This window comes from Suricata suricatta, chromosome 11, assembly GCF_006229205.1.
Source record: "Suricata suricatta isolate VVHF042 chromosome 11, meerkat_22Aug2017_6uvM2_HiC, whole genome shotgun sequence".
In the NCBI taxonomy this organism is placed as follows: Eukaryota; Metazoa; Chordata; class Mammalia; order Carnivora; family Herpestidae; genus Suricata; species Suricata suricatta.
Genome location: NC_043710.1, coordinates 87,850,707 through 87,865,906, shown reverse-complemented (window position 1 = coordinate 87,865,906; position 15,200 = coordinate 87,850,707). Strand labels below are relative to the sequence as shown.

At 53.4% G+C, this 15,200-nt stretch overlaps 1 protein-coding gene and 1 long non-coding RNA gene across 6 annotated transcripts in view; one reads left to right on the top strand and one right to left on the bottom strand.

The window, feature by feature from the left end:
* KIRREL3 (kirre like nephrin family adhesion molecule 3) overlaps nucleotides 1-15,200 on the bottom strand; it is a 548,409-nt gene that overhangs the window by 27,623 nt on the left and 505,586 nt on the right. For all 5 annotated transcript variants that reach the window (XM_029956333.1, XM_029956335.1, XM_029956336.1 and 2 more), the window contains exons 6-7: nucleotides 14,615-14,772; nucleotides 5,129-5,279 (exon numbers count right to left, since the gene is read on the bottom strand). In XM_029956333.1, the coding sequence (XP_029812193.1) occupies nucleotides 5,129-5,279; nucleotides 14,615-14,772 (309 nt within the window). The remainder of the gene's footprint in view (nucleotides 1-5,128; nucleotides 5,280-14,614; nucleotides 14,773-15,200) is intronic.
* LOC115306117 overlaps nucleotides 1-15,200 on the top strand; it is a 30,109-nt gene that overhangs the window by 1,715 nt on the left and 13,194 nt on the right. The gene's annotated exons all lie outside the window — the stretch shown is intronic.

Sequence of the window (15,200 nt, the reverse complement as noted above, 5' to 3'; positions counted from 1 at the left end):
AGAGACGGAAGGGATTGGAGGAAGGCAGGTACTAACATAGAAGAGAGGCATAGAAGAGATGAGAGAGACAGAGAGGGATTGAGAAATGCAGAGGAAGAAGAAGAAAAAGAGACAAACAGAAGCAGAGAGCAGAGAGATGGAGAGAGACACACAGAGAGACAGATGTGTACATAGGAACAATAATCAGAAAAAGACTTCAGATTAAAATTGCAAACAGCAGAGGAGACGAAGCAGACAGACAGAACGTGACAGGGTGTTGAGGAGAAAGCCACATGGTAATGAGAACTAGAGAGAAGGGACAGGAAGAAAGACGCTGAGAGATGGAAAGGTGGGAACAGAGACCAGCACCCATTCTTCTTCTTGTCATGGTGCATGGGGTTCAGCTCCGAGTTGAGTGAGGAAGGCAGCTAGGTCCCCGCCATGCAGCCAGTGTCCTGGGCTGCATCTTTAGGCTGGTTCTCACCCCCGAGCACAGCAAACTGCCGGATGGACATGCAAACTCTCTACGGGTTCAGTCCAGCCCATTTTCAGGAAAAGAAGAAAGCAATTTCTGAGACCATTGAGAAAAATGCTGACCCCTCTAAGGCGCATGTGAAGGGCACTGCGGGGGGGCTCCCACTGGCCTGGCCTGAACCTCTATTTGGGACCACAGCTGGGATTCTGGAACCCTCAGAGAGTCACATGCACAGCCCCCTGGCTGGAACTGAGCCTAGTCCACACCGGAGTTGGGCATCATTTGAGCACAGGGCCCCTCTTTGCCCTGCCGGTGCTCACGCTGGGTCTTGCTGCCCTGCACAGGGCTGGGGCCAGGGAGGCGGCCCACAGGACTGCACTGGTATCTGCAGCCGGCTTGAAAGGTGTGGCAGGGGTGGAGAGAGAACTCTGGTTCCTGAGCAGCAGGTGGCTGACTGTTCTCGGGACCACGATCTCCCCCGATGAGCCCCCAGTTCCAGATGCCAACCACAGTCCTGGACGCATCCACGACTGCAGCAGTAGAGAATTTTCACGGAGAGTTGCAAGCCAAGTGACAGGTATTTCAACGATCTCAATTTTTGTTTTTAAAGCGTAATTCAACTGGTGATGAGTGTGGCAGGGACTTAGCCATGAGAGCTCTCCTCCCACCTCCTAGGAGAGCTAAGACCCCCCCAGAAGCCTGTAGTTCCTACAGCTGCTGCCTCTCAGCTGCATGTCAGCCCCCAGCCTGGGCTGAGGGCTGCCATCTCCCCTTGCCACGGCAGTTAGGGGCCTTCTTTGTGTGCAGGGCTGGCCAGCTAATCTGGGTACTGCAGGGCTCTGACGGCACCACCCTAGAGATGTGGAGACCCAGGGAGGAGCTTGCCTCTTGCTATGTGTTGGAGAAGCATGTCCTGAGGCAGAGGGATCTGGTGCTCACCATCTGGACCTAAATGCATGGCTGGCCCTTGTCCACACATTATGAAAGTCAATCTTGGGAGGTAGAGTGGGGTTCCCTCAATCCAGCTCTTGTTTGAGTAGGCGATGGTGCCAGGTGGGTGGAATCTAGAATCTAGACTCTCTCTGCCACGGACTTGGGGGGTAGTTCCAAGAGGCCCCTCTCTACCTGGATGTCCTTTATAGGGTGATGAGTCTTGGGGGCAGGGCAATGGAGCATGTACCTGTGGTCGGACCCTTTCTGCTGCCCACTCCCCTTCTCCATCGCGTGCCTGACATTCTGAGCTCATCCTGTGCGCGTCTGTCTCCTGAAGCTTCTTATTCTCTGCAAAATCCTCAGTACCCACCTCCCTTTCTTGAAGGGGCCCAAGAGAATGGGTCCCTAGGTGGCTTGGACACTTGCTAGTCTCACTTGCACCTCCACCCCAGACCCTGAGGTGCCTGTGTCCCTCTGTCCATCCCTCTCTTCTAGATATGCAGGATATGAATTTTCAGGAGTCTAGCAGGCTCCAGAGGTATAAATAGTTTATGTCATATCCAACTATTAAACATGATTTTAATCCCACTTGCAATGTCGGCTGCATTAACTTGCAGGAGGGCAGCTCTGATGTAGCTGGTGGAACTGAGATCATATTGAACAGATGTTACAGCTGAGAGTCTGTTAGTGTTTCCATCAGCAACCTGTGCGCGAGTATGTGCGTGTGTGCGAGTGTGTGTGTGTTCGGGGGACGTAGTACATCGAGGAGGGGGTGGAAAAGAGAGAAACTCCATGACTCAGTGATTTTATAGCACATTCATTTGAAACTTGGCAGCTGGATGCAGCGTCCAGATGTAGCGAGACTTTGGGGGTGTTAAGCTTTCTCTCCCATTACTCAATCTGGGGGCTTTGTCTTCCGTTGGGTAACATATAAAGACCAAGGGAAACAAACAACAAATGCGCTTTTGCTGAGTTTGGATGCTTCTTGGTTGAGTGAGAAAATGAGCAGGTTTGCAGAGGCGGCTCTGATCCGGCCCATGGTGTCCACAGTAAACAGCTGGATGCTTTCTGAACAAATGGATAAACAGAGGAGGAAGGAGTCGGGGGTGGTGGCAGAGAGAGCACACACTTTTGCTGGGCAGGCATGTGCAAACACCTTGGGAGAGGGCACAAATGGACGGAGGCCTCTCCCTGTCACCGGGGGAGGGGCGCTGTGCATGGGAACACCACCCAGGAGCGGAGTGCTCCCTCTATGCCTGGTTCTGTGCTCCAAACGTCACCTGAAGGATTTAGTTTGATCCTCACGGCCACCATATGAAGTCAGCATTGCCATTACCACATACAAAGGAGGAAACTGAGGCACAAAGAGGTTAACTAACTAGGCCAACATTGTTCAGTGGCAAGAGCCAGAGTTCAAACCAGGAAGAATGCTGTGGCCTTAACCACTTCCCTGACCTGCCTCAGACAGGGTCCACCTAGGAACTGGGCCCCTGAGTCCTTGGCCACTCTCCCATCTCATTCCTGATGCCTCCTGCCTCATGTGGCTGAGGCGTCCTTGGAAAGAGAGCCAGCCAGGGCATAGAGACCCGGCAAGGCTGGCGTCTGCCTCTGATGCAGACTGTCATCTGTGCGCCCCAGTGAATTGATCGTCTCATTAGAGCGCATTAGTAATAGTTGGTGGGCTGTTGTTAGGATGACGACTTTCTTGTTGACAGGAGAGCTTCTCCTGGTGTGATGGATAATGGTCTGGAGGGGAGCGTGGCTGCTGCCGGGTGTGCCCCTGCCGGGCCCAGGTGCTGCTGTGGGGGGCTGCCGGCTGGCTCCTTTGGAGCAGGGTTCCTCAGCTGGCGTGGGCCTCCTGAGCAGGTTGTTGGGGGGCACATCCGGCAGCCCAGCAGCAGGAGGCTTGGATGTTGCGTTCCTTCCAGATCTGGCTTGTGTTTGAAGAGAGCTCTGATCACGGTCAATCAAAGGGCAAGAAGAAACTCGAGACATCATTCGGTCAGAGGACAAGGAACTGGTATCCTCGGAGTAAAGTGACAAGCTTAGGCCCGCACAGCCCATGGGGGGTGGGGCCTTTTTGGATGCTGGACCACCTGATCCCCAGAGCATCTTGCTTTTTCTCAAGAGCTGGGCCTACAGCTGCTGCTTGGAAGAAGCAGGTGGGTGTGGACAGCCAGGGTTGGGGCAGAGAGACCCTGTATTTACAGGCTCCTCTGAGTGAGCATCTTCCTCCCATCAGCCTGGTCCTAGGTCTGGCAAGAGCCCCGCTGTTCTTGGCTCTCATTAAATGAGGAACAGAATAGCTGGCGGTGAGGAGGGAGTAGGGGTTACTAGCCAGTGAAGGTAGAGAAGATAAAGCCTTCTCCAAGAACTCTGCTGGGTCTGGGTCTCTAGAGTGAGCCTGTCTGCGGGTTACAACGTTTCTTCTGCCTTTTGGGATCTTAGTGGCAGGGCCAGGATTCCACACAGAGTGGGGACTTCAGCTTGCTGGCCCCCAAGATGGGCACTGCCCCTCGGGACTCCAGATCCTGGTTTATGGAGCTGTTTAGAGCACAGAATCCAGAAGGCTTAGGGGAACTGGGTTCTTGGGAAGGGTTTTTAAATGAATTTGGTATAAAATGAATGAAATAATAAGAAGGAAATGAATGCCAGCCTGCAGCGCTAGCCTAGCACCCAAACAGCCCCCAGCACATGGTGGCCTCATGCTGCCTGGCAGGGAGGGGGATTTAAGAGAAGTAAAGTCAACTTTTGAGAGCTGATACCTCAGACCTAAATGAGTCCCGTATTGGGAGTAAGTCCACTGGGCCACCTTGTGGAACATTTTTTTTTTTTGCTGTTCTCTGGGGCTGACAGGCACATTAGGCAGATTTTAGGAGACCATTAGGAGTCTTTTTAGGTGACTTTTGGAATATGGCGTTGTGGAGGTTGAATGCTTCAATGCTGTTAACATTAAGTGTGAGGACAGATGCTCCCAGAGGGTCCACTGTGTGAAGTGTAGAGGAGGCGTTACCAGTGCAGGCTCTGGAACACTAGGCTGTCTACGTTTGACAGCTATGCGGCCTTGGGCAAGCTGATCAACGTTTGGGTGCCTCAGTTTCCCTACGTAGGGGCCACTGTCACACCTACTCAAATGGTTGTTGTAAAGATGAAACAACCCTGGGGTGCCAGTTGAGCATCTGGCTTTGGCTCAGGTCACGATCTCGAAATTTGTGGGTTTGAGCCCCATGTCAGTCTCTGTGCTGACAGGTAGCTCATGAGCCTAGAGCCTGTCTTCGGATTCTGTGTCTCCCTCTCTCTCTGACCCTCCCTTGCTCATACTTTCTCTCTCTCTCAAAAATAAATAAAACATTAAAAAACATGAAACAAACCCTGGAAAATATAGATTGACTGAATAACTACTCTTCTTCTCTCCTTGACCGCCCCTTCCATGAGACGGGCCCCTGGGTCCTTACCCCCTGTAGGGTATGTGCTGTTCACCCACTCCAGGACCACTGTGACAATAAGAAGGACAAGACCTTTGGGTGCCCATAAATACAAACCAGGCCAGTCCCGGGAGCTGTCTGACACTTTTCGTGTCTTCAGACACCGCCCAGGAAGGGAGCAGGAAGAAGCTGGGGTGTGGCTCTAGGGAGCTGGTTATCCAGGCCTGGCTTTTCCCCCTGGCCCATGCTCTGGGGGAGTGCCGTGTGGTTCTTGTCCCAGGCCTGGCCTGGCTGGGTGGGCTGAGTCAGTACTCACGCTGGATGTCGATGGTGACTGAAGTCTCCTTCCCACCGGGGATGGCTTTGTTGGTGGCTCTGCACACGATACTCTGCCCGTTCTCCACATCGCCAGGGGAGATGAAGAGGGTGCTCACGATGCTCTCACGCTTGCCGTCTCGAAGCAGGGTCTGGGTGGGTGGGTGGGGGGCAGGGAAAGAAGGTCACATGTCACTTGGCTGGGTTGTCCTGGGTGGGGAGGGGAAGATGTGCTCCAGCTTCACTGAAGTAGAAGGAGCCCTCAGGTCAGGACACCCAGGGGTGCAAGTCTCTGTGGAGAGCTGGGTGGTTAGTGGAGCACTGGGCTGCAGAAGAAAAAAAACCTAGAAGGTCTTCTATCATGTGGGAAAATCAGCCTGGGCTTGTATACCCCAAAGCATAAAAGAAACTAAGCTGGCCCAAAGGAAATCAGGCTGTGGGTCTCCTCTGGTGTCTGGGGGAGCCTCTGGGTCTGCAGGCAGCTCTAAGATGTGCCCAGCAGTGGACGGTGCTGTGACACCTCAGGCAGTGATGTCACTTGTAGAAGAGTGTGCAGTTGGGGCATGGGGTAAGGGCAGGGCTAGAATGGGGATCAGGTAGAATCAGTGCACACTATTTTATTACTTTTTCCATGTAAACCCTTCCAATGTTTCAAGTCATTTCATTTCCTGACCTCACTAGAGCCCCAACCAACCACAGGGAGGACAGATGCCATTATCTTCCACATGACAGATGAGAAAACACGTGAGCTCAGGAAAGTCTACAGAGCTCCATTAAACTGACACTTCAAGTTAAGGTTGAGATAAGTACGAGAGTCCTACAGTGAGCTGAAGGGTGTCCCCCCCACCAAATCCATGCCCTCACGAATCTCAGAATGACACCTTATTTGGAAATAGGGTCTTCAGAGATGAGCTAAGTAATCACCAATTAGTTAAGATCTTGAGATGAGATCATCCTGGATTTGGGGGGAGGGTAAATTCAATGACTAATATCCTTAGGCTAAGAGGAGAGCACACAGAAAGGAAAAAGGAGGAAGGTCACCTGAAGACAGGCAGAGCCCGAGCGATGTGGCCACAAGCCAAGGGACTCTGGGAGCCACTGGGAGTGGACGAGGCAAGGAAGGGATCTCCCTGGAGGGACCACAGCCCACTGACACCTTGCTTTCAGACTTTTTGGCCTCCACAACCCAGAGACAATACATTTGGTTGTTTTAAGCACCAGTTGAGGTGCTTCATTAGGGAAGTCCTTGGGAACAAATGCAAAGTCTGAAAACCTTTTGGTCGCCTGCCTTCCATCCCTTTGTTTCCAGGATCTCATGTTATAGCTAGTTCCGCCATCACTGCTGCGCCCCTTTCCAGCCACTCCCCCATCAGTTTGGTGCTCTGCACCCTGAGCGCACGGTGATCTACTAAGGTAAGGTACTGGGAGTTATGCCAGGCAGGGGAGCCACTTCCAAGGTGGGATTGGACTTGCTCAGTACTACAGACTTCTGATCCTGGGAAGCTCCTTAACCCCTCCAGAGAAGGGTACAGGACACCATCTTATTTTCACTTGCTGAGGGCCATGGGATAGATGAATAGACGTTACTTCTCTTAAGTCCCTTAAGATAACACTGACACTGTTCTCACCAGACCCCAAAAGGAAGGGGACATTATCTCCATTTAGTAGAAAACTTTGTTTAAAGTGAGTCAGGGACTTGCGGGGGAGGGCTGGGATTTGCACTTGAGAATGGACACTCCTCACCCCTCGAAGCCTAGGACCCTCATGCCATGGCTCCCTGAAAGCTAGATGGTGGTAGTATGATTTTCACTTAAAGGTGGGAACAGTTTGAAGGCTTAAGCAGACTTTTAAGTTCATTGAGCTACTCAGCAGTGTTGAAAAGGAGAAAACAGGCCCAAAATGGAGTCACTTATGTTAAGGGCCCCACATCAGCAAGGACTTAACACCTAACCTAATGCAGTTTCAAAGCTCAGCCCTGCCTTCCCTCCCCTGGAATGTGACATTTAATCAGCCCACCTAGACATTCTTGGTTCGCAGGAGGAGGTGATCTCTCGGTGCCCCCAGAAGAGTGACCTTGCCTGACATAATGCATCCCTTGCTAATCATTTCTTTTTTCTCTGCCCCTTCACTGCCTTTAAAAACCTCCAATTTTGTAGACCTCCTTTCCACTTCCTAGATGAGATGCTTCCTGATTCATGAATTGTTTATTAAAGACAATTAGATCTTCAAATTTACTTAGTTGAATTTTGTTTTTTAACAGCATATAGGCTGCTGGAATCTGCACTCTGGGTCCTCAGTTCTGGGGGATCCTTCTCGGCATGGGGCATAGTTTGTGGCCTCCAGCCCCAGGGGAACATGACCCGAGCCTCTGTCTAGAACAGCACATTCAGCTTTAGACAAAGCCAGATTCTGATATGGCAGAGAGATCCACAGCAGGGCAGTGGTCTGGATTATTTCTCCAGCATGTTCTAGAACCACCTGGGCCTGGGCAGGCTCCCGTGGCTTGAGGCCTCACAGTGCATTCATTTCCACGATGTGGGGTGGTGGTCTCAGCCCTGGGCAGAGGGGTTCTGGAGGAGGGCTGGGGGGAGTATGTGGTCAGTCCCAGCAAGCCAAGGGGTGAGTATGGGTAGCCAGTGGGAGAAAGGTCTGCAGATCAGCCTCAGGGCCAGGGCACTAAACTAGAGGCCAGCAAAACAGGGGTGAGGGGAGAGCAGTTTAGCCTCAAGCCAAGTCAGAGCAGAGGGAGCTTCGGCCACACCCCAGTAATGTTCTCTTCAGCAGACTACATGCGTCAATAAATAGCCAAGGGATAATAAGAACAATTTCCTGGATGGAAATAAGACCTGGGTAGGGTGGAGGCAGGGGGGAGGTGGGGAGGGAGGTGGGTGTTGTTCTTCCTCATCCCCTCTCCTTTACTTTTACATGGTGCTAACATTAGGCTTGACTCAGGGAACCTCTCCAATTGATCTGCTCTCACCTGGTGGAAGGGAACGGGGCTGCTGGGGTGCTGGCAGGAGGCGAGCAGGGACGCCTGAGCTCCTAATTAGGTCCTCTGACTGCCTCCCTTCCTCTCAGCACCCAGGGTGCTCCTGTGCCTCAGAATGATGATTAATGACATATTTACTGTGTCCGGGCATGTGCTTTTCTGGGAAATAAAAATTCTGGTTCAAGTTGTTTGTTCCACCTAATTAGAGAAAAGGGAGATGTGTTCATTAACCAAGGGGAGAGCGAGGGGAAAGCAGGGCCTTAGGAGCTGACGCCCCTTGGGAGGCTCCCAGCATCTCACCCTGAGCCCCAGCTCCTGGGGATCCAGACCCCGGGCAGAGGAGAGGCCCATGTGCACGTGTCCAGTAGGCTGTTCCTGGGGAGGGGGCCAGGGACGTGGGCCACCTGGCAGGTGTAAAGCTGAGCCCCATTTGGCCTGGTGGTCCGTCTGCTCCTCCGGCAGTGCTTGGCCTCAGTCCCAATTCTCAACCTAGTTTTTCTTCCTTCCTCATTTCTTCCTTATCTTCCCTCCTCTCCCTTCTCTTTTCTCTCTTCTTTTCCTACGTGTCCCTCTTACAGATCTCCCCAGTCTCCTCTTTTCTCACATGCAAATGAAGCCTCTGGAGTTTGTGGCTTTGAAGGTACAGGCCAGGTGGAACATTCTATCATTTGCTGGTTCTTGTCACAGCCAGCTTCCCCTCCCCTCCCAGCTCCTCCCTGTCTTCCCTTCCCTGAACTTGGCTCTGGGGATACACCTGGGGCCCCAGCCTCCCAGCTCCTGCTCCAGAATCCTTCATTAAGATGCAGGTCAGCTCAGGGAGTATAAGTGGATGATTAATGGCAAGTCACTTTGTTTCTGGGGCCAGCACCTCCAAGGCCTGGGGCAGCCCTCCCTCCAGCTCGGTGGGCATGAGTGTGCTGCTGAACCCCAGCCTCGGAGCCACCCCGCCTGGGTCATGGGCCCCTGATGGCAGCTCCCTCAGCTCTACGGGGACCCAGCCCACCCGTGTGCACAGATATGAAGCAGAGCAGGTGCACAGGGGTGTCAGAGCCGTCATGGGTGGGTGTCCACTCCTCTGTCTGTGTTCATTGGCCTCCATTCACTAAGAACTTCCAAGGAGCTTTCCAGACTGTCCCAGTGGTTGTGTGGGGCGTCTTGTAAACCCTGCCTGCCCCTTACAGCTTCCTGGGGACCCAGCCCCACTGCCTGAGGGCAGGCACTTGGCATTCAGTTGGCAGTGGCCTGGAGTGGGGCTGGGAGGGCAGAGTGCACCCTGTGTGTGGTCGTCCAACAGTGGGTGCTCTGCTCTTTCCAAAGCCCTCAGGGCCTCAGCTGGGCTGCAATCTGAAAGATGGGAGGCCTGGTAATGTCTGGGTGGCAACCACAGGTGACTTGACAGCCGAGAGGAGTGGATGTGAAAGGTTTGGAGGGAACACAGGGGGTGGGCCCCCCAACCCTGGTGCTAAATATGGGAAGCTCATTGATATGCAAACAGCCTGGGAAGCCCTTGAGTGAGGCCTGATTGCCTGGCAACAGGCCTCCTCTCTTCTCCCTTCCTCACTCACCTCCCCCACCTGCTGTCCTTTTTTTTTTTTAATCTACTCTGCTTCCCCTTTTTATAGTTGCCTGGGGGATCCATTATCGCCTGTGGTCACGTGGCTTGAATGAGGGCTGTAAGGGGAGATGGAGAACCACAGTGCCGTTTGCCCCAGACCCTGCATGATCAGGGACCCCAGTCTTGTGCCCTGGGTGAGAACGGATGCCCTTCACAAAGGAGGCCAAGATGAGTGGCAGTGGCCATGCTGGGTAGAGACTCTAGGCCCTTAAGGTAAAAAGACAAACAGACAGGGATGGGGGCGGACCCGGGGTGAGTAGTGCCGGAGAAAATGCACAGTGGAAGGGGCTCATGGAAGGAGCTGGGTCCCAGTGAGGGCCTTAAGGAGTGTTCTTCCAGGGTTCCTCTTAGCAGGGGCCCTAAGGAGGTTCCTGATGGTGGGTGGGTGGTGGCCTCCTCGGGAGGAGAGAGCAGAGAGGTAGGACTGGAGAGTAAGGGGCTTCAAGGTAAATACATACATGACTGGGGGAAGGGCCCTAAGACCAAGCAATCTTCCTTCCTGCTCCCCCTCCCCCATCAGAGTCAAGGCTGCATCTACCACCTGGCTGTTGTTGAGGAGGTAGCAGATAGAGCCAGAAGCTGGCTCTCCAGGAAGATTCTTCCTTTCTGGGCTCAGCTCATCTTGTCATCCCCCATTCTCCCTAACCTGTCGTGCCTTCCCTGGTTTGTGTATCTGCTGGCTTCCCAGATGAATGCCATGGGGTCCCCCCTGGTGGGAGGCCCAGAGAAGGCAGCCTGAGGCCAGGCGTCCTGGAGAAGAGGATGTGGAGAGAGGCTTTGCCACCAGTTCCCTTGCTGTCCCAGCCAGACACCTCCCGGGAGTCCCTGGCACGCTCCCAGGTGGACCAGGAGGGCTCTGGTGACAGCATGTTTAAGGAGGCCGGCAACCTGTACAGGGGGGTGGGCCAGAGGCTGCTTCTTTTTCCCAACTGACCTCGCAGGGCATGGGGCTTGGCCATCCTCAGCGATGCCATCCTCCAAGCCACTGGCTCATCCTTCCCCCTGCTTCCCTGCCAGTGGACAGCAGAAAGAAGGTCCCGTGAAACCAGGGCAGCTGTGTGACTTCTGAGGAGGGAGAGCTGGGGTGGGTGAGGCCGAGCTCCGAGAGGAGGCACTAACACTACTGATGCTGTGACTCTATGCCACGCGCCTTCAGTGCTTAATTCCTTTTAAGTCTCTCAGCCATTCTCACGGGTATCCATTGTTAATGGCATCCTGTTTTGTAGCTGGGGAAACTGAGGCAGAGAGATTAAATCAGCATAATATGTGATGGAGCCCTACTGTGATGTGGACGTTCTCCTCTAGGAAAGCTGATAGCAAGGTGGACCCTGGGGCCATGAGGATCAAGTGAAGCCGGGCAGGGACCCTAACAGCCAGGCATGCTTCTCATTCAAGCCTCACAGCCATCCTTTGAGGTGGGTGCTGTGCTGGCCCCCACTGTATAGATGGGGACACAGTTAGGTAGCTGGAAGGTGATGGAGCCTGGATTCAAAGTGAGGCTGCCCAGCTCCCAGGCCCAGGGGCTTAGGGGCTTACCCACCCCCATACCGAAGGCTTGAGACCTGAGGGTTGTCAGGGCTGCCCTGGGGGGTCTTTTCTGCCTCTCTGTCTCTCTCTCTCTCTCTCTCAACCTCTCTCTCTTGTCCCTGTCTGTTTCAGCTGCTCATGGCCCCAGCCCCTCATGCATAGCTTGTCTGGGGCTACTCTACCCTCCGGATGTCGGGATGTTGGGAAGTGCTGGTGTAAACGGTCCTTGCTGTCCTGGAAGAAGCGGGAAGGCACAGCGGGGGAGGGGGGCTCTCAGAGCCTCGGGAACCTGAGAGCCAGTTCCATATGAAAACTGCTGGACCCCCCACCCTCTCCGTGTGCTCCAAGTCATAGGTTTACACCTTGTCAGAGATGGCAGGCACCTGTTACGGACCCAGCTGTGTCCCCCCAGAAGCCCTGACCCCCAATGGACTATATAAGGCTACAGGGCTTTTAAGGAGGTAACTGAGGCTAAATGAGGTCATAAGGGTGGGGCCCTGATCCTGTAGGTCTGGTGTCCTTATAAGGAAGGGAAGAGACCCCAGAGATCGGTCTCTCTCTGTATCCACAAAGGAAAGGGCATGTGAAGACACAGAGAGAACGTGCCATCTGCCAGGGAGAGAGGTCTCACCAGAGCAGGCACCTTGATCTTGGACTTCCAGTCTCCAGACCTGGGAGAAACAAATGCCTATGATTTAAAGTCACTGGTCTATGGTATTTTGTTATGGTGGCCCAAGCCTGCTCACACAGAGAGAGGGTCCGATTCAACCCCTTTGTTTTTTGGGAGAAGAAACTGATGCCCAAGGAATGACTCTCCTTAGGTTCACAGAGCAGGGTCTGGAACCCTGGCCCCTCACTGCCTAGTGCTGTCACGAGGGTCATAGGCTTGCGGGAGTGTAAACGGGGTTGGGTGGGGCCGAGGGGCTGCCAGGCTCTCAGAAGGGCCGAAGGCACATGTGTGAGGACAACATGCTGGGGGCAGGGCAGCCCCTGGACAGGCTCAGCAGGGCGACTCTGACCTTGCTCTTTACCAGATGGGGGTGTGTCTTCTGCAGGAAGTAAACCTTGGCAGGGGCCAGGCTGGGACTGGACAGAGGCCCAGACAGGAAGGAACACCCCTTTCCTTCATTCTTACCTGGGTGATGCACTCTCTGTGCCATAGTTTTGTATTTCATATTCCAACGGGGTGGCTTCAGCCCAGGATGAGAGTGAGGAATTTATTTCTCAGTGGGCAGCTGCCCTCTGTGTGGATTTGTCCCTGAGGGAAGGCATTTGTCCTGGGCTCTGGCACCAGGCTCTGAATGGGGCCTTCATGGGCAGCCCTGGGGCTGACTCCACAGCAGGGTGGTCAGCTTTGGATAGGCCGGACACACCCTCAGAGAAGTGTCAGTCCTGCCTCATACCCTCTACTGATTGTGAAAGCCTTGCTTATATTTTCTTTAAAAATTTTTTTTAATGTTTATTTATTTTTGAGAGACAGAGCTTGAGTGGAGGAGGGGCAGAGAGAGGGGGGGACACAGAGTCTGAAGCAGGCTCCAAGGTCTGGGCTGTCAGCACAGAGCCCCATGTGGGGCTCGAACTCATAAACCTTGAGATCATGACCTGAGCGGAAGTCAGAAGCTTCACCCACTGAGCCAGCCAGGTGCCCCCTTGCTTATCTTTTCAAGACCCAGGGAGAGGAGCCGGTGGTCGGGTGGGAGTGGGGAACAGGTCATGTATCTCCCCCTTTCCTGAAGCCACAGAGAGCCACAGTGAGAGGAGAGACCTCTAGCTTCAGGGCTGGGGCGTGCTGGCTGGCCCAGGGGCCTGAACTCTCAGCAGCTTCCCGTCTCTCCGTCTGAGGCGGTACTGAGAGGAACACAGGAAGGAGTGAAGCCCCGGGCGCCATGAGACTGTCCTTCTGTTCACTCACCAACTGAGAAGGGCAGTCACTTCTCTTGTCAGGCCTTGGTTTTCTGTCTGTGGATCAAGGGAATTGGGCCGACCCTCTTCCATGGTCCTGTTCATCTTTAAAGGCTCTTTGGTATATAAATACTGTCTAGGACTCTATTTACAATATTCCTTGACTGGAGTTTGGCGGAGGCTGCTTTAACATGTTCCTGGAATTTTATTTTTATTTAGATAGGGGTGAGGCCGGCAGATCAGGTGATGATTGCCATGAAGAAGGTGGTTTTTTCCTCACAGTTTCCAGGAGGAGGGGGCTGGCTGCTCCACGGAGGATGTAAGGGTCGGTCAGGAGACCAAGGGAGCAAGAGGAAAACACGGTGCAAGTCTTTATTGTGGTTTTGTGGGGAAGAATGGACAAGGCTGGGTGGGCGGCTGGAAGGGTTTAGGATGGGGTGGTGTGAACAGTTTCCGCAGGTTCTAGTCCACAGGAGTGATCTCCAGTTATCCAGAACCGGCCCTGAGGACTTAGGGTAGGAGGACTGGCACTGGGGCTGCCAGCCTGATAAAGGAGGTGGTGAGGATATGGTCGTGGGATTGTCAGGTTTGCGTAGCAAAGGCCTGTTCTCAGCACTTTGGTTTGGTGTCTCCAGGAATTAGCTAAGCCTGGGAGTGGCAGTCTCCCCTCATCTTCAAGGCTTTGAGATGCCAAAGCATCAAAAAAAAAAAAATAGAAAATAAAAAACCCAACTAATAAGGGGCCCGTTCAGGGCATTTCCAGCTCATGGTACCTCATGCGAATGACAGAAAGGCACCTGTGCGTGTGGGCAGAGCAGGGTGCAGGGCACGGTAAGGGATTATGGGCCAGATTCCAGACTTCCTGGCCTCTGAGTCAGGCCTCTGGGGCAGGAGAGAACCTAAACAGCCTTTTGTGGTAGCCCTGGAAAGGTGGCCAGAGTTAGCAAATAAAAATACAGGGCGCTCAGTTAAATTCGAATTTCAGATACACGATGATAATTGTTTTAGTATAAGTATGGCAGAGACCTTATGACCCATGCAATATTTGGGACATACTTACACTGAAATTCAAATTTATGTGGGGTCCTGTATTTTATCCAGCAACCCTAGGACTTGGCCTCTTCTCTCCCCGAGTCTCTTCCTTCCACCATATCCTTAGGGTCTTGACCGAGCCCAGTTATTACCCCAGGAAAGAAGAGAGGAAGGCAGAGTTACACAGTCGGGGAGAGAAGAAAGGTCAGATAAATAGAAATGCAACATGAGAGGGGAAAAGTGACAAAGAGCAGGGGAGAAAAAGAAAGCCACAGAGAGGTAACAGAGTGAGAGACAAAAAGCACACAGAGGGAGCAAGAGTCGGGAGTGGTGGCTTTCCCCATGCAGCCCCCGCCCCACACCCATGAGCCCCCACCCCTTCCCGGTGAAGCCCCACCCTCCCTCCTGCCCCCAGGCCTCACCTTGGAGTAGGTGGCCCCATTGATGACCTCTCCCTTCCGCAACCAGATGATGGAGGCCGCAGGCTTGGCGTTGTCTGCGTGGCAGGTGAGGTTGAGTGGGTCCCCCGCCCTCAGGCTGATCACAGGGCCCCCCAGGATGACCGGGTCGTCAGGCGGCACTGCGGGGAGAGGAGCAGAGAGGTCAGGCTGAGGGCGCCCCTCGCCACCGGCAGGGCAGGCAGGTTGGGCTGGCTGGATTTTACGGAGCCGATGACAAACAGTAATTATCATACTTTAATAAAATGTATAATCCCCTTGTATTATAACAATAATAGCAACAACGGCAATATTCCCTGACATATGCAGTGCACGTTTATGTGCAGACAATGTTCCTGCCATCATCTCATCCGAAGCTCACAACGAGCCTGTGAGGGGACAGGGCAGGCATCATTAGCCTCATTTCACAGATCGGGAAGCAAAACGCTGCTGCCTAGATAATATCTGTACTTCCTTCTTTTTAACCTCTCTCTCTCTCTCTCTCTCTCCTCTCTCTCTCTCTCTCTCTCTCTCTCTCTCTTAAACAAAGCACTGGCACATCTGTCATCTG